We start from the raw sequence: 20,971 nt of genomic DNA on the forward strand, positions 1-20,971 counted from the left end.
ATGCTTCAAACATTAGCTCTAGGGGGAGTTCACACGGAGTAACGTGCCGCGTGATGTGGCACGTATACGCCGTGTGAGACTTTGCGGGCCGTATACACTCCCATTTCAATGGGAGCCGGCATCGTATACGCGGCACTATTTTGCGGCCACATCACGTGGCACGTTACTCCGTGTGAACTCCCCCTATCAAGGTAAGGTAGGGTTCACTCTACCGTTAGTGTCTGCTCAGAAGGTGTCTGTTAAAAAAAAAAAAAAAAAAAAAAAAAGACACCTATCATAATGGACACAAATGGACAGTAACTGATGGCTATAAGTTACTGTCCGTTAAATGTCCGTTGCCCATAGACCTTAATGTTGAGACAATAATAGACACTTGCTGTCTGTTTTTTCAAACAGATGGAAAAGTGCTGCATGTAGGATTTTTTTGTCTGCTTGAAAAAATGGACAAGGTTGTAAACAGACACTAAAGGACACAAACGGACACTAAAGGACACAAGATAAAATCCCATTGAAATAAATGGAAATTGCAAACGGACCAGCTAGTGTCTGTTGCTAAAAATCTTGTACGGACAATAGCCACAGACACTGCTGAGCAGACACCAAACGGTAGCAAAAAGTTTACCTTGACTTAATGTCCAGTTAAGGTTTGCTACATGTATAGGAATGTGTAGGAACTATATTATCATCTTTAACAATGAGATTTCTGACTATGAATGAGCTAAATAAAATTGTCATTATAAAAAACTAAAAAAAATTTATATCCCATTTGTTGAGGGCTCATATGGAACAACAGGAGCAAATCCTACTCTATTGTAACCTCTATCAAACACAGAATAAAACTGCCCAATAAAGACGTCTCCCAGAATCCACAGAGGTCCTGCAGGGGGCGCAATATCCATTCCTTGGAAGCCACTGGCGCAGTAGTTTTCTCCATCCTAGAGAAAAAGGAGATACATTTGTTCAGTATTGCAGACAAGCCTTTATCCATACTCTCTATCCACTTCTATACACAAAACCATCCGACATCTAACAACATGGGTTATGTTTCTGAGAGCGATGTATCTTAGAGATTTGCACTACAGATATTTATTGCATGTGTGTCAGAGTGTCAGGAACGCCCTTTTGACTGTAAAGAGCTACGGTATCAGGACCGATAGCTCTTCACCCGGGGCACAGATTGTGAAAGCCAACAGTGCGCTGAATTCAGCGCACTGTCAGCTTTCCAGCAGTATATAGAACTGCCTGTGCCCCAAACCATGAAAGGTCCTCTTTAATGTGTGACCTGCAAACAAGTCATTTCTGAAAATAACTATCCTGAGATTTGTCTCCACCTAGCAGCAGTCTTAGAGAATGCAACAGTAATGTAACAAAAAACATCAGCTAATCCGTTGCTAAAATAAAGATGCTTAGATGTACATTGGATACATTAACTATAATCTGGTGTGATGAGGAGGTACAATAGAGTGGTTTGGTTCCACTCTTGGTTTCCAGGACACACTGTCCCTTACTACTAGCATCTTGTGTTTGTTCAAACGCATACTTTACAGTCATCATGCTCCCATAAGATGACTTTATAAATCCCTTGTATCCATTGTAGTAAGGAACTGGTGATATATGTGAGTGATGTCCCCGATACCTCTCCAGTGACCACTGAGGTCTTGTGAGATGCAGGACTTCGCCACTCATACTCTGACGTGATCCAATGGACATTGTAGTGCCGGGGATAGGAGAATATGCTTTGTTTTTATTTTACACCTCGCCCGGCTTCCATACAGGTTGCTCCACTTCTTGGACAACCCCTTTAATATCGCTCAACAGTACTTTGTCAAGTTAATGCAACTTTCAAGGTTTAAAAGACCGGAAAACTGAAAAATTCCTTTACTGCAGTGGTACTGAAACTTCTTTAGCCCGTAACCAGCTACAGACTCAATCTAGGAGTTCTATCATCTATACTGATGTAAGGTGGTGCGTAAAATAACAGTTTATAGCCCCCTGTCTTATCACTCCCCGCATCCCATGTAAGGTAAGTTCTTACACCTATTTCACGCCTAAAATGCTTAGATTACCTGGCACTACCTGCGATGCATTATAGGCCCTCATGAGCATTTAGTTCCCCTATTACTTTTAAGGAATGTAGATAATTAACCCCACTCATATAGTCATATATAAACTCCTGACAACCATTATTTGACAAACCACAAATGAGTGATTTTGCCAGAGGGTCTGCCAGAGAGCAAATGCTTAACAGTATGGCCTGGAAGAGAGTTTGGAATGAATGTCAGTTGCGCTGCATGGTGAAAGTAACAGCCAACATGAGTGCTCCTCCGAATGTTCATGATGGCTTGCAACAGATTAGGTCTCTAGGCAGGGAGAATGCACTTATATGGAAATCACAGGCAGTGGCGGAACTACCGCCATAGTAGCCATAGTGGCTGCTATGGGGCTCATGACATTAGAGGGCCTGTGGGCCCCTGCTGCTTTTTTTTTTATTTTTTATAATAGGCTGTTTCTTACTGGAGTAACTCTTCTGGCCACAGCCACCTCTACTTCCCCTTCAGTATTCTAGAAGGCCCTGTGCGTCTCATATCACATCGCTGACGCTAAACAGCATTAGAACATCACTGACAGGGATGTCACATGGCCTGCGGCAACAGTATTTGTTGAGTCCACCTCGTCAGATTTGTCTCACAGCATTTGACTGGCGGTTTCATTTTGACCAAATGCATTCAAACCTAAACTGCTTTTATTATACTCTTGGATCGCTTTAGGGTCCATTCACATGGAGGAATTTGGTGTGGAATTTTAGTGCGAAAAAAAAGCTCCCATTGACTTCAATGGGTGCCTTTTTCTGCTAGCAGAAAAAGAAACTCATTGAAGTCAATGGGAGGCCTTTTTTTCAGCGCTGAAATTCCACACCAAATTCCTCACCATTTTCCTCCATGTGAATAGACCCTTAGACCCTAATGTATAATGAACGGAGGCCCAGTGGTGTTGAGAAAACATTAATAATAGTGTTACTTACTTCTACTGGGCTCCAATGATGTCTTCGGGCCTCTTCAATGACGTCACAGATGTCAAGTGGACCAGGTGATGCCGGCATAAACCCATGTCTGTCATTGAAGAGGGCCAAAGACAGCAGGAAGTAGCGCCGAGCTCAGGAGACGTATGTAACATTTATTTTATGTTTAATCACCTCCTCCGGGCCTCCAATCATTATACTCTAGGGTCTGTCATGTGTATGTGTGTAGTACCTGTACTATCTTGTGTGTGTGTGTGTGTGTGTGTGTGTGTGTCTGTAATATTCACTAATACAGATTCCCTATGGTATCCAAAACTTGAACCAGAATTTCAGATATATTTGCTTTGCTATGCTGTCAGTATTTACTGCAGCTTTGCATTTTATTTGTCAGAATGATCACCATTATATTTCTTAAGTTTCTAGATATATGTAAATGATGAAGGCAGATAAAAAGTAATTTTAAAATGAATTGAAAACTCTTAGGCTGGAGCAACATGTAAGTACATAGAATACTTTTATTACAGTGTAAGGCTAGGTTCACACTTGCGTTGGGCTCACCACTCTGACCTAACACTTTCTACACCTGTGCGTACTTAGCTATGCATATACATATAAATATCATGTAGTGTTAACATGTAATCATAGTAAACATGTCATGTTAAATTACTTACATAAATATGGTATATTTAATATATCTAATATTTTTTTAAATTAATTGTGATTTATATTCAGAAGAACTGCTAACCACATCTGAGGGTCCCACCCAATACTATCTACTTAGATTTTACAATGTTACTGCCTTGGCTTTTTATACAGAACTTAGTCTTTATCTCAGTTGAATTGGGAGGGGTAAGTCACAATATGCTGTGTCATGTTCATTACAGAATACAGGCCAAGTATAAATGCCAATTTAATACTGTTTGCTAAGGAACATACATAAGGAACATGTTTTCTGAGTATACAGAGACAGAATCGAGTGGATAACACATATCACATTATCCAAAGCTGCATTTGTATGTCCTGACAGGTAGAAAAGGGCTGTGTTTATCTTCTTTACAATGGGAAGTAAATCACCAGCATTGATTCTGTTATTCTTGTCTATGCTTTTGTGTATATTCCCAAGCTCGTATTTACTTAGTAGACGCTTTTGTCCAACAGTGACAATGATAACAATATTGGAGTAGGACAAAGTTTCCATGATCCAGCTTTCTATCAGTAAAACCTTTTAGCTGTATGCCGATTTTCTTTTGTGCAAAGTTCTTTACTGACCAACCGTTCCTGTTTTTTTCCTTTTTTCTCCTGTTTGTATCCCAGTTTTTCTCCTTTTTTCAGTCTAGACTGTAATTCTCTCCAAATAGTTAATTTTGTAGATTTAAATAATCTCTTTTGAGACAAGTTAGTCTCAATTAACAGAGCCTGTGATACTGGACCAATGTAATATACTCGAATTAACAAATGGGGCTGTTTTCTGTCTGAAAACTATCTCTAAAGCAGCTGCCACTAGGTGTCTCCCTTCTTGCTAATTTGGTGTTCACTCCTTGTTACTAAGGAAGTACTGTATTTAGAAACCAGCAGGCTTAAGATGGGAACACAGTAGCCCAGATTTACTATAGTGGTTTACGACTAGATGCAAACGTGGCACATCTTTGGAGCAATGTGTAACATCTTTGACATATCTATTATGGGATAAACTTGCTGGAAATGTAGGATTTGATTTACAGATCAACCTGGATTTGGAATCCAGTGCCCCTGAATCTCCTATATTATGCTCACCTGGGCTTCTCTCAGCTATTTCTTTCCTATGTTACAATTACTCCTGGTAAAACTATATATGAAGAAACCAGTAGAAGTGACAATGTATGTAGGTGGGGGTAGACTGCTCTGCATTGTACATGCCCTCATGTCTCAGACAACAAAACAATATCATTGGATTGGATACCAGGTATTACCAGGTATTAAGGCATACATAGCCAGAGAAAGGGGCATAATTTGACTGAGGACTGCCCCCTCCCATTCTCAAGGGGCACATCGCCACCTTTCCTGTTGCCCACATAGTAAAATGGCCACTTTACTGGCCTCCACATGACAAAAAGATCCTTTCTCTAGCCCTCACCAGGTAAACAAAAAACTCTCTTTACTGGCCCCAACACAGAATAAAGCCACATTTACTCACAGCATATTGTCCCACAGTTGCCCCTTCATGAATTATAATGTCCTATTGTGTCGCTCCACACAGTATAACATCCCATAGTAGTCTCCAAATAGTATGATGTCCCATAGTGGCCCCTTCACCAAGTGAAATGTCTCACAGTGGCCCTTCTGCACAGTATAATGGCACATAATGACCTCCGTACATTAAAATATGCCATATTCCCTTGATATGAATTTTGCAATAATTTCAAGTTCACCTACCCTGAAATTTATAGGGTTCACCACCCACATATTATTATCATTATACTCTGAGGTCTCTTCAGATCCCAGAGTGTATAAAGTGGAGACCCATGGGAGGTGATCAAAGATAATAAAAAAAGGTTTACCATTTAAACACTTTAGATGAATCATAACCCTTTGGGTCTTGGCCATACAATGACTTCTGGTATTTGTCAATGAAATGCAAAATCTTTTATAAGATGAATATTACAATGCAATCTGATCTAGTTGTAGCTGTACCAGTTTAATAATTTACATTCAGAAATACTTACCTGAAGTGTATACTGGTTGGGTAATAAGTCGTAGTTAACGCCATTGATTACAAAAGTCACCGTGGGCATGGAATATAGGTTACCGCAACTCACACCATACTAAAACAAGAAAAAAAAAATTGTTACTTTGTTTTTTTTCCAAGATGACCCTTGACTATGGGATGTGCTTGATGTTGCAGCTCAGCACAGTTAATAAATGGGATTAAGATTAGAGATGAGCGAGTACTGTTCGGATCAGCCGATCCGAACAGCACGCTCGCATAGAAATGAATGGACGTAGCCAGCACGCGGGGGGTTAAGCGGCCGGCCGACGTCAAAGCGGAAGTACCAGGTGCATCCATTCATTTCTATGGAGCGTGCTGTTCAGATCGGCTGATCCAAACAGTACTCGCTCATCTCTAATTAAGATGTAATACCAGATATACTGTAGCCCATGGACAAAAGTGGTGCTGTATCTAGATAAAGAATTATACCATCTTCTCTAATCTTATAGAACCAATTAATAAGTATTGACCATGTATTGTTTTTGGTCATAAATTTCTTTGTGATGAAAACGGTATAAATCATTTTACAAATACCCCTATGACATCTTAAACCCCCTCTCCTGCCCTGCTCAAAGTCTCTCAAGTATCACAAAAATTACAAAGTTATTATAAAATTGCATTAATAAAGAATTTTATTTTTGAATCTTACTTCTCCATCAGTTTCAGTAGCTCCGATGTACTGTTGCATAAGTTGAATATCAGCTGTTGGGCCTGTTAGCAAAGATGTCCCAGTGTCTACAATGGCCTGGCATCCTTGACTACAAAATGCCTGTTGTCCTCCTACCAAGATGCTGTACAAAAAAATGGAACTGGCTTATTGGTTTATTAGTAACTATGTGCATTTAATGTGCTATAAATGGTGTTATCTGATATAAAGAGTGATTTCAATAATTCAGGTTTTTATGCATTTTTTGAAGCAAAAACCAGAAGTAGATTTTAAAAATGATGAAATTTACCACCATTGCTTTATATGTTCTCTCCCTTTATAATCCACACTTGGAATTAATTAATTTGCTTCAAAAACTGCACCTAAAAATCTGAATGTATAAACCCAGCCTAAGGGTAAATTAACACCAAACAACTAAACATATTCATACCAAATCAAGTTCTTAGCATCTGTTAATAGGTGCTGCTCCACCAATTCCACCACAGTTGGAATTTTCTCTCTAGCCCACACCATGCCTGAGCTACAAGCACAGTTAGTTTTGATGCCTTGATGTGCTATTTAGGCTCTGTAATGTCAGAAGGGTGGTGTCAGGCAGGCGGTGTGACTCAGAGCTCCAATCAGAGGCAACCAGTGTCAGAGCTCAGAATCACACCCCTTGTTTGCTCCTGCCTGACACCGCCCTACTGACAGTACAGAGACTAAATAGAATCTCAGGTACAAAAACTAACAGCATTGATTGCTCAGGAATGGTGGGGGCTAGAGAAAATTTCCAAGTGTACTAGAATCAGTGGAACAGCAGATATCAACTGATGTAAAGAACAGGACTTGTTGGAGATGGTTACAGGTCCTCTACAAATATTTAGAGCCCTTTCATTCCTTATGCCTTTGGTCTTTTAGATTTAGAATTTCAAAACCTACCTATCAACTTGGATTTGCCAGTATCCTTGAGAAGTAACTGGCACCCAGTTCAGCTGACCTGTGAAACGTGCTGTGTCATAGCCCCCAAAAACCAGCTCTCCACCTTCTTGGGAGTTGGGGTTCCTAAGAAATTAGATTTATAGATATTAGTAAAATTTAACCAACTTTTACATTTTTACACTCGTGGGTTGTATTGCACAACATGTACTTTTACATATCTGATTGTAAACAATAAAGATTGTCATCTATTAGTAACAAACAGGAATCTTGGAAATGGTGAAGAATTGAATCAAAAACTAATTTAGAAAGTCACCACATTTCATTATACATTGACTATAAAGGGAAAAAAATCTTTTATTGCTAGGATAATCTCTTTCTGGAAATGTGCTGCTACCTGTTCATGTAGACGCCAAATACCGGCTCCTGTACTAAATTCTGTGCGATCATATTATCAAACACTGGGGTGCAACCATCCACAGCAAGGGAAGGGTATGCCAGTCCCAAAATGCCATCAAAATTTGCATATTGGAAAGTAGTTCCAGGCTCAGACACGCTTTCTGCAAAAACCTGATTCTGTACAGTTATACCTTGAACCTAAGAGATAAAGAACATAGATTAGGAATGTATGAGCCAGATAGATGACACTTATCGGTAAATGGTCACTAACTTTTCAGACAACTTGGTCTCATTTCATAGAGCATGTGATTTGTAATGTAAGAAAGTCATTTCTATGTACTTCTTTCTGCTTCTGGCGGCTTGTGTGGTTATAGAAGGGATATTATTCAAAGCAGCTTTACTAACCGTGCTCATAGATTGGTCTTTTCCTGTATCATACCTGCATAGTAGATACTAGACTGTAGTGGGTATCTGCAGGGGTGAACCTAGCATCTCTGCTGCCTGATGTAAACTATAGAGGGGCAACCTCACAAAAAACCCAATAATATATTGGTTATGTGATGGGGCCCTCCTAAATAGGAAATGCCCCTAAGCTGGCAGATCAAAAAATGCCCTTATTTGGCCCCCACAAGATATACAATCCCCCCTTTTTTTTGTCCCACCACACAATACATGACCTCTTTTTTCTGGCCCCTGCACTTGGTAGACAACCCTCTTTTATTGGCTTCCCACACAGTATATAACTGCCTTTTTCTGACCCACCCCATGGTATATGACCCCCTTTTTTTGCCCCATATGGTATATGACAACCTTTTTTAGCCCCTGCATACACACACGGTATATGACCCCCTTTCTTATGGCCCACCCACAATATATGACCCCTATTTATGGCGACCACACAGTTTATGACCTTCTTTTATACCTCCACACAAATTACATGGCCCCTTCTTTAAAGCCCACACCAAGTTTAGGACCCCCTTTTTTATCCCCGCCCTCACTCAGAGTAGTGGCCGATAATTATCTGTCCACACTCCTGTACAGGCTGCCCTCCACTGTCGCCTCCAGGGTGCACAGTAGCTGACGCTGAATAACACCAGGACACTGTACATAGCATCCTGTTGTTCTTCAGCATTGTGACATAAGTGTAGCACAGACTAGAGGTGGCAGAGGATGGTGGCCAGGACAGGAGGTGAGTAAAAATTAATGACCGCCACTTATTGAAATAACACAATGAGGGTGGGTTCACACCTGCGCCCAGTCTCCACTTTAGCCAATCCGGACATGCAAGTGGCACTTTTTTCTCTGCATGTTTCATGCGGAAACTGAACAAAAACCATACGGACCCCATTATAGTCTATGGGGTCTGCTTGTTTACCCAGGTAATCACTTTTCTATGCGTATGGGTTTCCATTCGTGGGGTCTCCAAGCAGACTCCCCAAACGGAATCCCGAACGCAGATGTGAAACAGGCCTGAAATTGATACAATCCTCCATCTACTGGTAGTAAGAGGTGAGCATGTGATACACAACAACTGTGTTGCTGCCATTACTGGGATTTAAGACCTGGCAGAGACATAAAAAATTGCCTGTGTGATAATGGTGGCAGTCACAGTCTCTATTATTTGAAATCGCAGGAGAAATTTATCAAGATTGTGTTTTTGTGGAAACCACACAAGACTCAAGGTAAAACAGAAAAACTGAATTTTTGTTTCAAAATAAAATACTACTCGCTCATCTCTAAAATGTCTCATTCTGTACCTTTCAACCCAATTTTTTTTTGCAATGGCCTGGTATTTCACTTACAGTAACTTGATCAATTCCCAAGATGCCGGTTAAGTTGCCAGTTCCATACTGGATAAAGAAAGGTTTACCATCTGTCTGATAGGTAGAAGACTTGCTTGGCTGGAACCTGGAGTGTTTAACTGAGCAGAAATTTTAGTTACTGATAGTTCTTGTAAATAATGCATACAGTGCTGTATCTCCCATCATTACATGGCTTGGTTGCAGTATATATGATTCACCATCATGGTAATCAATATCATTTGTACTCAATATATTTTAACTGGAGTTGCCTTAGAACTACATACCTGAAGAATTTACATATAATTATATTTAGGCACCCCCACAATTTTGGATGCCTTGTATGTAGGAAATAATAATTGTACATGAGAGCACCATTATAATACTACAGTAATAGGACATGTTTTATCATACAAGAATATATACCGTATATACTCAAGTATAAGCCGACCCGAATATAAGCCGAGGCCCCTAATTTTACCACAAAAAACTGGGAAAACTTATTGACTCGAGTATAAGCCTAGGGGGGGAAATGCAGCAGCTACTGGAAAATTTCAAAAATTAAAATGGTCAGAGTTTTTGGGTGCAGGAGGTGCTGGGAAAGGGGAGGGGGTGTTTTGGTTGTCTGTCTGCCCCTTCCCTGAGCTTGAGGACTGTTTTTTCTTCCCTCACTTGGAATTCAGTCTGGCTGAATATAGGGTATCTGCAGTGCTCCTATTAACCCCTTCCCGACGGAACAGGAGCAAGGCAGATACCCTATATTCAGTAGACCGGGCACTTTCAGACACATGGATACCTAATGTGGTTATGTTTCACAGTCATTTTCTACTTCTGTATGTATTCTAGGGAAAGGAGGGATTTAGAATTATTTTTTTGCACTATTTTATGGGAGATTCTATGCATTAATATTGTGGCTGGTCATAGACCCCCCCCCCCCTCCTAAAAATAAATATTTTTTTTTTTTCTGCTGACTCGAGTATAAGCCGATGGGGGCTTTTTCAGCTCAAAAACTGGGCTGAAAAATTCGGCTTATACTCGAGTATATACGGTACAATGATTTAAGTATATTTAATCTAAAAAGGTACAATTTGTTTATGTGACAAAAAGATAAAATATCATTAAAATAATGAAGAACAAAGGGGGATATTTATCCCATAGCAACCAAGCAAAATCTTACCTCTCAGAAACCCATTGGAAAATGAAATCTAACTGGATGCAATGGGCAATTCCTCCACTTGTTCTTAGCACCACTTTTAATAAATTATACAACAATAGATAGCCAATATCCAATATTAGGTATTAGAAATCTAAAATGTAATGGATTTTTTTTATCTGCGACTTCATTTAAATGAAAATAATAACTGACATTACAAATGCATTCTCCCAGTTGCATGAATTGATATGAAGCATATGCATTTCTCTGCAATGAGCCGGAACTGAGCAAAGTGCACGGATGGAAAAACGTAGCATTTCACAGAGGTACAATATAATGGAGCCGGTATAGGAAGATTCCCCTGAATTTACTATTATTGTGTTTAGGTAAATGTGTGGAATATAATGTTAGACTGATCTAGGTAACATATGCTAAAATATATACTTACGACATGCTTGGTTTGTGCAGTAAACTGATGGAACCCACAAGTTGGAGGAGCCAGTATCAAAGATCACAGTAAACATTTGAGGGGGGGATCCAATAGAGACTTGGCCAAAATATTCCTCCTGGACAAAAGTAAGGAAATCAGAGCTACTATACAGCTACAGGGTTCTATACCGATATAATATGGGTAATTTAGATAAATACTTCATATGACTTCATTTTAACCATTCATTTGTGATACAATTCAGCAAGATCCACTCAGTTTACAACATATATTTCATTATTAGTACAATGATTGTTAAACCTGGGCTTGATGGGAATCCTACTGAACTGCGATAAACCTCTAAATGAAAATTGAGGCTTACGAAGATACAGTAGGCTGGGCATGTATGTAAGGTTTGAAGAGGATGCTTTCATTTATGTTGAGACTTATACCATTCATAATACACTATTGTCATCAAGACTTATCTGTCTTATCTATGTATTTTTTCAAAATATTTATATATTCATGTCCAAAAATATACTGAATACTTAGCTTTAAAGGGATCCTATCATTAAAACTCAATTTTTTCTCACTAACACGTCGGAATAGCCTTAAGAAAGGCTATTCTTCTCTTACCTTTAGATGTCTTCTACGCGCCGCTGTTCGGTATAAATCCCGGTTTTCGGCGGTATGCAAATTAGGCCACTCGCAGCATTGGGGGCAGGACCCAGCGCTCAAACAGCACTGGGGGCATGCCCAATGCTGTGAGAGAATTCTCTCTTAGAAGCGGCCATTCTCTTGCGGCTGGCAGGCATGTGCAGTCGGCTTTGAAGCCAGCGCTGGAGGAAGACGTACGAAGAGGACGTTCCTGAAGAAGATGGAGGTGGCACTGGAGAGTTCTCTCGCAGCATTGAGAGAACTCATTTACATTCTGACGAAAACCGGGATTTATACTGAACGGCGGTGCGGAGAAGACATCTAAAGGTAGGAGAAGAATAGCCTTTCTTAAGGCTATTCCTACGTGTTAGTGAGAAAAAAATGGGTTTTAATGATCGGATCCCTTTAAAGAGCTGCCTTCATTGTACAAAACTTTACCATATATTGCTATGGTATATATGGCTATAGTGATTCTCCAGAATTCTGCTATTTGGCCATAAACATCCAACATGGAGCTGGAGAAGTATGGTCCCAGATATGATGGGGACATCATGTCCTATGATTGATGGGGCACTGCACAATGATTGGTCAAAAAAAAATAAGATAAGCCAGGCTTTGTGTGCTCCATTGTCCACATAAATATGGAACTGATTATGTGTAAGGGACTGCCTTTACTGTCACTTTACATTTGTATGCTTTGAGTTAGATGTATACAGTGCTCTGTATTCCTGACAAGCTGAATTATCAGGTAAATACCATAGTGGTGACTGTGAAGGTGTAAAGAATGATGCTATGATTGCTTGGTCTGTGTCAGATGCCACTGATAGTCCAAGTGTTTCTTGGAGGAGGCTACAAGGTGGATACCAGACTTGAAAATTAAAGGGTCTATGACAGTGATGGTGAACCTTTGGCACACATGCCAGAGAGGGCACACAGAACCCCCTCTGATGGCACGTGTGCAGTCGCCTGGATCACTCACTAACAGAGAATCCGGTACAGGATTCCCAGTTAGTGAGCGATCGCTGCTCTCACCTGGTTGTGCAAATGCATATCTAGCTGAAAGCCACGTGGTCACACTGACTGCAGAATGTGACCTCTGTACCGGCGCGGGCGTGATGATTAAGTCTTCAGCACCCACAGTGAACAGGAGAAAGGACGCCCGGCAGCTCTTCAGGTAAATTGTGTATACTGTGTGGGGAGGGGACTACTGTGGACCATTTCATGCTGTGTGGGGAGGGGACTACTGTGGAACATTTCATACTGTGTGAGGAGGGGGAACTACTGTGCAGCATTTAATACTGTGTGGAGAGAGGTGCTACTGTGCTGCATTTAATACTGTGTGGGGAGGGGGTTACTGTGGAGTATACAGGTATAATCCTTTGTGAGTGCCACTGTGGGGGAGATTGTACTGTGTGTGGGGGCCACTGCAGGGAAGATTGTATTGTGTGTGGGAGCCACTGCGGTTCAGATTGTACTGTGTGGGGGCCACACCGCAATATGCAGCATATAATAGAAGCCAATAATATATATATATATATATATATATATATATATATATATATATATTATATTATATAATACATTAGTATTGCAATGTACAGTATTAGCAATCAGATTCCCCCTATGCTTCAAGGTCTCTAGAGGGTCTGAAAATAAAACTAAAAGAAAAGATAAAAATAATTTTAAAGTATAAAAAAAACACAAAACATATAAAAGTCCAAATCACCCCCCTTTCCCTAGATCACATATAAAAATAAATAATGCCCAAACTATTAAAATATGAAACTCAAAATATATAAAATATCAAAACATTACAAATATTATATAAATTTGGTATTGCCGTGATTGTACTGAGCCACAGAATACAGGTAACATGTCATTTTTACTACATAGTAAAAATTAAACCCAAAAGAAAATGGCGCAAATGTGTTTTTTTTCCCAATGTTTTTCCAGCTTCCAGTACATTGCATAGGATATTGAATGGTAACAATAAAAGTACAATTTGTTTTGCAAACAGTAAGCCATCATGTGACTCTTTGAACTGAAAAATTTTAAAATGATGGCTATTGGAATGTGGGGAGGGAAAAGCAGAAATGCAAAGCTGAAAAGTGGCTCAGTCCTGAAGGGGTTAAGGAGATCTTTAGGAGTCTCTGGAACCAGCCATAACACACCTATATCAGGAAATAATTGTTGCACCACAAAAAGATAAACACAAGAGAATTCACCATTGATATCTTGGCAGCGCTGGCATGTCTAGGGTGGACTGTTCTGGTGACATTTAAGACCCGTACATATCTAATAGATGAGTCTGTCCACATTCCATAATGTTGGAGGGAACACTCACATTGCTCTATTGCTGAATCTAACAGTATGACAGCATTTCATTGTCTGCACTATCTGCATCAGCTACTTGCTTGCATCACTATTGAACTCAATTTCCATGAACTTACACCATGTTTACACCTACACTGAGTGTCTCTCCTCTGACCCCCTGAAGAAAGCGGAAAGAAAAGACCTGCTTTTTAACCAGGACCAGACGAATTTTTGGGATTTTTTGCGATTTTGAGAACTATAACATTTTTATCATTTGCATTCATCAACTAATTTCTGCTTCTTTTTTCAATGACACATATGATTTATTTTTATGTTGTTTTTATTTTTGCATGTGTTTTTTTTTTATCCAGAAAAATATAAACCTAAGAGGAGGGAAAGTCTGTCTGGTTTTCACTGGTTAACCTTTCTGGTTAATTTTTTTTTTTTGCAGTTTTTTGAGCCAAAGCCAGGACTGGATTGAGCAGAAGGGAGTAGTATAACAATGTATTTTGTATTATGTATTTCCCATTCCATTTGTAGCCATTATTGGCTTTGACAAAAAAAAAAAAAAAAATTCAACAAAACCTGCAACAAAATAAGTTGTGTTTTCGCAACATGGGGCCTCAGCCTAAAATAATTTTTCCTCTCCTTTAAGGTATTTTTTTTTTATTTTTTATGGTGTTGTAGGTGGTTGGTCTAAAACCTGTAAAAAGGGAAATTTATTGGCATATTATGTTAAGTATTTGGTATTTTTTTAATTATTTTATTTACTTTTTAAAAAAAACATTGTGTCCCCATAAGGTCATAATATACCTTTGGCGACTTCTGATGTTTTTTTTTTTTTTTTGGTTAGGGAGGCTGATTTTTTTGTAACTGGGGCTGGTACATTTAGCCCAAATTGCAGGAGGAATACAAGCTTCTGCATGTTAATGTAGTGCTGATCTGGGTTGGGTAAGAGACCACCACACAATGGCCGATGGACATGCGCAGTTGGCTGTTTTGCCAGCCATTTTGCGGTAGTCTCCTGTAAGAAGAGGAGTGAAGAGGAGGAGAATGCTGGACGGAGCAGAAGAAAGTCAGCGCTGGAATGATGCGCTCATAGCACGGAGGGCACACCCCCTCTGAGCGGAATTAGCATAAAGAAGAAAAATTCAAAAACAGCGGCGCAGACTTTCAAGATAAAGGTAAGAGATGAATATCCTTTAAAAAAAAGCTATTCCCACATGCTATTAATTTAAAACCGTTTTTTTTAATGATAGAATCTAACTATTTATTACCGCATGTACTGAAATATTAATCAATGTAAAAATTTCAGTGCACACGATATACAGTTAAAGGGATATTCCCATGAACATAATCCTAGTTAGATTTGTAGACAATTAGAAAATTAAACAATTAAAAGTGTTGTCGAGTTGCAAAGAATATCTCTAAACATCTTAGTGGTAACGGTTTGTTGTCTTAGTCAGTAGACAATGGATCTGACCATGAATGCTGGAACGTTCTATGGTCTGGGACTCATCAGATACACAGCCATGATTTCCTTATTGTGAAGAGGTTATCAGTAAGGGACATTACATGCATTAGACTATAATCATGCCATAAAAAGGAAATCATGGGATTCAGAGTATAGAAAGTTCCGGCATTCATGGTCTTATCTATTGGCAACTGATCAAGAAAACAGACTGTCACTAGTAAGATGGTTAAAGAAAATCTCTATAATTCTGCAACATTTTTAGATATTTATACTTGCAAAAACTTTAAACTTTCAATTGCCTGCAAATTTATATTATTATTGTTATTATTATTATTATTATTATTATTATTATTATTATGTTAGGTTAATGGTAAAAAAAACCCCTTTAAAATACATATCAATAACTTTATAGTGATTTCTATTTAATAAATAGATCAAATTCTACATAGAAAGGAAGGTCTATAATACATACATCAAAATAATTAAGAAGGGGCTCACTGGCCGTCTCAGGGGAATCGCAAGACTGCATTAGTTCCAGCCCCTGTCTTGTCCATACTTTAGAGAGACGACCTTTTTCCTTGAGGGTTTTCCTCAATGACTTCTGTCTCTTCAGAGGTATTCTACAATAGAGATGAATATCTTATGTTAAACACTGGCATTACAATATGTATTTTATTATCCAGTGGGGATGGTAGCAAAAGTGTTAAAATAGCGCATAAATGTATAATGTGGTAATAAGTGTGCAACAAAGACAAAACCATAATATAAACCCCAAATGCACCAACCAACCAAAGGACTGGACTGCCCTTGGAAATGCTATAAAACATGTTCTTAATGTTAAAGTGCATGTGTCCAAAAAAGGTTTAAGAACAGCACCGTATATACATGACCTTAAAGGGTACTGGGTGCAAGTCCACTAGGTCCAGCACAGAACTCCAATCCACATAGACAAAAAAACAAATGCATGGAATAAATCCACAGTAACTGATTTCACCAATTTGGAGTGCTACCCATTTGTTCTTTTAGATAGATAGATAGATAGATAGATATCTTACCTTAGCACCCCCTGAACAATTGCCGCACACAACAGAATTACAAGCAAATGCTTCATCTTCTCTATGTGCCACAGCTCAGACCAACTACACAGGACTAGCAAAACTCCTAATTTATATCTTTTGTTCTAGGACCAAGCCCATACACTGCAGATAGTGTTGTTTGCTGTGTAAAGTAAACAAATGACTGGTTTCTGCAGATCTCACAGTGTTAACAAGGTTAAAAGCTTAGGTCATATTCACCGCTCCTGACTCTTTTGTTTGAACTAGTCAACCTGGACATGGTGGGCAAGGAAGTTATGTAGCTTTCAAATATGGGGGACACAGGTGAGTAAACTAATGATTGTAAAAGGAGTAAAAATGTGTAGGTATTATATTTGCATTTTTTTCTTAACTAAAATTTATGTATAGTATATTAAAGAGGACCTTTCATCAGATCGGGCACATGCAGTTTTATATACTGCTGGAAAGCTGACAGTGCACTGAATTCAGCGCACTGTCGGCTTTCCCAATCTGTGCCCGGTGTAAAGCGCTACCGCTCCCATTACCGTAGCACTTTAGTGTCAGAAGGGCATTTCTGACAGTTAGCCAGGGACGCCCTTCTGCCTCGTGGCGCCTATCGCGCTGTACTGTGGAGCGGGGAGGAACGCCCCCTCCCTCTGCTCACAATGCTCGTCCATAGACGAGTATAATCAGGAGCGGGAGGGGGGGAGTTCCTCTCTGCTCCACAGTACAGTGCGATAGGCGCTGCTGGGCAGAAGGGCGTCCCTGGCTAACTGTCAGAAACGCCCTTCTAACTGTAAAGTGCTACGGTACCGGGACCGATAGCGCTTTACACCGGGCACAGATCGGGAAAGCCGACAGTGCGTTGAATTCAGCGCACTGTCAGCTTTCCAGCAGTATAAAGAACTGCATGTGCCCGATCTGATGAAAGGTCCTCTTTAAGTAATATGTATTCTAAAGCTAATGTAATAAATAATGTAATAATGTATTTAGTACCTTTTATTAAAGGGGGTTTTCTGTGCAAAATAATTATTTTTTAAAAAAAGGTCTGTTAGTGCATGAACGGGTTAATAAGTGAATCCAAACACCTTTAGCAGAGTGATTTCTGGCTTTCTCTGGGAGCACCTAGCATCTTCTGCATTTGTTTATGATGGTGTAGCTTCCTGTTGTCTTAGCTTACAATTACCATGATACATTATTGCACTTCACTCAGATCCCCCCTCTCACTTCCTCCCTCACAACCCCCCCTTCTTCTCATTTCCATAGCTAACCCGCGGACTACTAACTATAGCTAGTTAGCTAACTAACTCAGTCCCCCAACCTTCTCCCCACCCCATCATAGTTAACTGTCTTCTCGTCCTGGAGTTGACTTCTGTACACATGGGCAATAGAATGCTGCTTCTCTTCGCTTCTGGCGGCGTTCCATTGCATAGGCGCTGGCTCCAGCTTCCTTGTGAAGAAAGTGGACACCCAGCAGAAGAAGAGGATGTGTGCATTGGTGAATATGAAGAAGGAGGAGGGGGGGGGGTACTGGTGGCCTCCCGTCTCCAGAAACAGCAAAACGGAACATCTCCAGGAAATCAGAAAAATTGCCCAGGCATATGTGTAAAATATACATTTTTTTTTTGTTAAAGGGAATAATTTAGAAGTCAGATGGAGGGAGGGAGTTTAGCTTAGTTTTAAAATTTTAGTTTATGCCAGACAACTCCTTTAATTCATGCAAAACTTAGGCCATATTCACTACCAATATTACAGCCATCTGTCATAGTATGAAAGCAACAGACATTAACAGTAGTAGAGTAACGGACACAGACAGATCCCATTGACTATAATGTAAAAACATGATAAACACCTCATACATGCATGCAAATTTTTTTCTTCTTTCATCAGAAAGCTTCCATCAACAGAGGGCACTGTGTCTATACTTGTCTTTTAATGTCCATTGATCTTGGTCTGTTGATCTAGTAAGTCCAATCCACACTCTACAGGAAAATAGGATACGCTGCTATTTCCAAAACCACAGCGGTTATGTCAGCTTGTCAGCTATACCTATTGAAAAACTGGTAGTTTTCCTATATACACATGGACAAAATTGTTGGTACCCCTTGTTTAATAAAAGAAAATCCCACAATGGTCACAGAAATAAAAGTGATTACAAAAGTAATAATGAATAAAAATGAGGGGTACTAACAATTTTGTCCACATGTGTAGGAATAATGGAACCAAAAAGTTCGCAGAGGAAACCTCTGCAGACTTTCTGTGAAAAGCTCTGTGGTAAAAATGTAAATCATTGCCACCACGATTTTTTCCTGCAACACTTTTTTGTTGCATTCAGCTATGTGGGGGCTTAGCCTTATAGTTAGAATACAATAAAGATCCAGAATGTGGTGGAATAATGTGGACATCTATTGCTCCTCTACAATTTGTAAAGTTTCAATATTCTTCAAACTGTATCCTATCAAAATCCAGCCTTCCGTAGTTGTAGAAAACTGAAAAATCAAATAATATTTTTATTCTTTTCCATTGTAGTGTTACAACATCCACCTCACAGCCTTTTGCATCACAGCTTGACTTGAGCTGCACGAAACATCCACCGCAAAGAAAATGAAAGGGGAAATGGCCAAACCATGGCGGAGGCCCATGTAATAGTTCTTGAACATGCTGCCTCTATAAATACACAGTAAGAAGAAGAGGCAGATCATTACTGATAACAATCACCAACTACTGCAAACTGCTCACTTGTCTAACAGAAATGCTTCTCACCTTAATCACTGTTGTTCTCCCAATCCTTCTAAAAACAACTTTTCCACCCCAAACCTGCCTTGTCAGTAAAGAAATCCTTATTTCTCCCTCTCTCCTTCCCCACCACATAACTTTCTCTGCACAGCTCCTCACAAACCTGCAGGCTTTCCGCCCCAGATACATACCACCCCCCCCCTGCACCCTCTCCTACCTACAGCTGCTGTCCCTCTCCCTGCTCCTCCTTACTTCTGGTGACGTATCTCCTAATCCTTGACCTCCCCAGCAACTCCCCACTGTCGGCCTTTTCCCCACACCTGGCGTTAGCGCATGGAACCCCCGAAATCTCAAACCAATCTCACTCACTCCTCCCCCTCCCCTCTCCGCTGCACTATGGAATGCCCGCTCTGTATGTAATAAACTTGCCTACATCCACGACCTTTTCATTCTCAATGAATTTACATTTCTCAGTCTCACAGAAACATGGCTGACCCCTCAGACACCGTCTCCCCTGCCGCCCTCTCCTACGGAGGCCTGCAAATTCTCACATACTCCCCGGCCCAACAATAAACCTGGTGGAGGTGTAGGCGTCCTCCTGTCTGACAATTGCTCATTCGCCCCCATCCAAGCAATACCTGCCCTCACCCTCCCTTCCTTTGAAGTGCACTCTATTCGTATCTACTCACCCTCCAACCTACAACTGGCCATCATATAGTGACCACCAGGACCTACCACTGCTTTCATCGACCACTTCACCACCTGGCTCACACACTTCCTATCCACAGACACCCCCACCATCATCATGGGTGATTTCAACATCCCCATTAACACAGACCACCCCCCTGCTTCCAGCCTCCTGTCCCTCACCGCCTCCTTTGGTCTCTCCCAATGGTCCTCCTCGGCCACCCACATAAAGGGGCACACGCTAGACCTCATATTCACCCGCCTCTGCTGCATATGCAGCCTCTCTAACTCTCCATCCATGCTCTCTGACCACAACCTTCTGACTTTCTCTGCCCTCTCCTCTCCAATAGACACCCCAACCTCTAAACCAACACACCCCCGCAGGAACCTCAACTGCCTTGACACCTGCACACTCTCAGACTCTCTCCTACCACTCGCTGACTCTCTGTCACTCCAGGACACAGATGCCGCTGCTGCTTTCTACAATACCAACATCACCACAGCCCTTGATTCTGTGGCCCCCTACACAAACACCAGAGCCCGACCGATCAATAGACAACCCTGGCACACTGACCTGACTAAAAAACTGAGACAAGCCTCGCGGGTTGCAGAACGCCTCTGGAAGAAAAGCCGCTCCCAGGAAGACTTCCTCAGTTACAAAGAGGCAGACCTCACATTTAAGAACGCACTCACCTCCGCAAAGCAGGTCTACTTCACCACACTCATATCTGCACTCTCTCACAACCCCAAACAGCTATTATCCACCTTCAACTCCCTCCTCCGTCCTCCTGCCCCCTCTCTGACATCACTTATCTCAGCTGACGACTTTGCCTCTTACTTCAAAACTAAAATTGACACCATCAGAGACAGTCTCACCCTACACCCCCGACAACCCCTCTACCCAACTACTCGCTGCTCCCCATC

The 20,971-nt window shown here is 40.6% G+C and overlaps 1 protein-coding gene across 1 annotated transcript; it reads right to left on the bottom strand.

Moving 5' to 3' along the window:
• Positions 1-694: 694 nt before the first annotated feature.
• On the bottom strand, positions 695-16,700 carry CTSE (cathepsin E). The gene is made up of 9 exons (XM_075264101.1): positions 16,625-16,700; positions 16,042-16,189; positions 11,147-11,264; positions 9,549-9,667; positions 7,745-7,944; positions 7,351-7,473; positions 6,415-6,556; positions 5,722-5,820; positions 695-935 (listed from the first exon to the last, which is right to left on the bottom strand). Exons 1-9 carry the CDS (start codon positions 16,678-16,680, stop codon positions 756-758), a joined length of 1,185 nt encoding a protein of 394 aa, XP_075120202.1. The 5' UTR covers positions 16,681-16,700; the 3' UTR covers positions 695-755.
• Positions 16,701-20,971: the final 4,271 nt, after the last annotated feature.

Source organism: Leptodactylus fuscus, chromosome 2, assembly GCF_031893055.1.
Source record: "Leptodactylus fuscus isolate aLepFus1 chromosome 2, aLepFus1.hap2, whole genome shotgun sequence".
NCBI classification, from domain to species: Eukaryota; Metazoa; Chordata; class Amphibia; order Anura; family Leptodactylidae; genus Leptodactylus; species Leptodactylus fuscus.

Excerpts from the sequence above, each read along its gene's own strand:
- CTSE (XM_075264101.1), bottom strand. The coding sequence starts at position 16,680 with ATGAAGCATTTGCTTGTAATTCTGTTGTGTGCGGCAATTGTTCAGGGG. Across the intron at positions 16,190-16,624 it reads ATTGTTCAGGGGGTGCTAAG|AATACCTCTGAAGAGACAGA; the intron begins GTAAGATATCTA and ends TCTCTATTGTAG. Across the intron at positions 7,474-7,744 it reads TTTGGCGTCTACATGAACAG|GAACCCCAACTCCCAAGAAG; the intron begins GTAGCAGCACAT and ends CTAATTTCTTAG.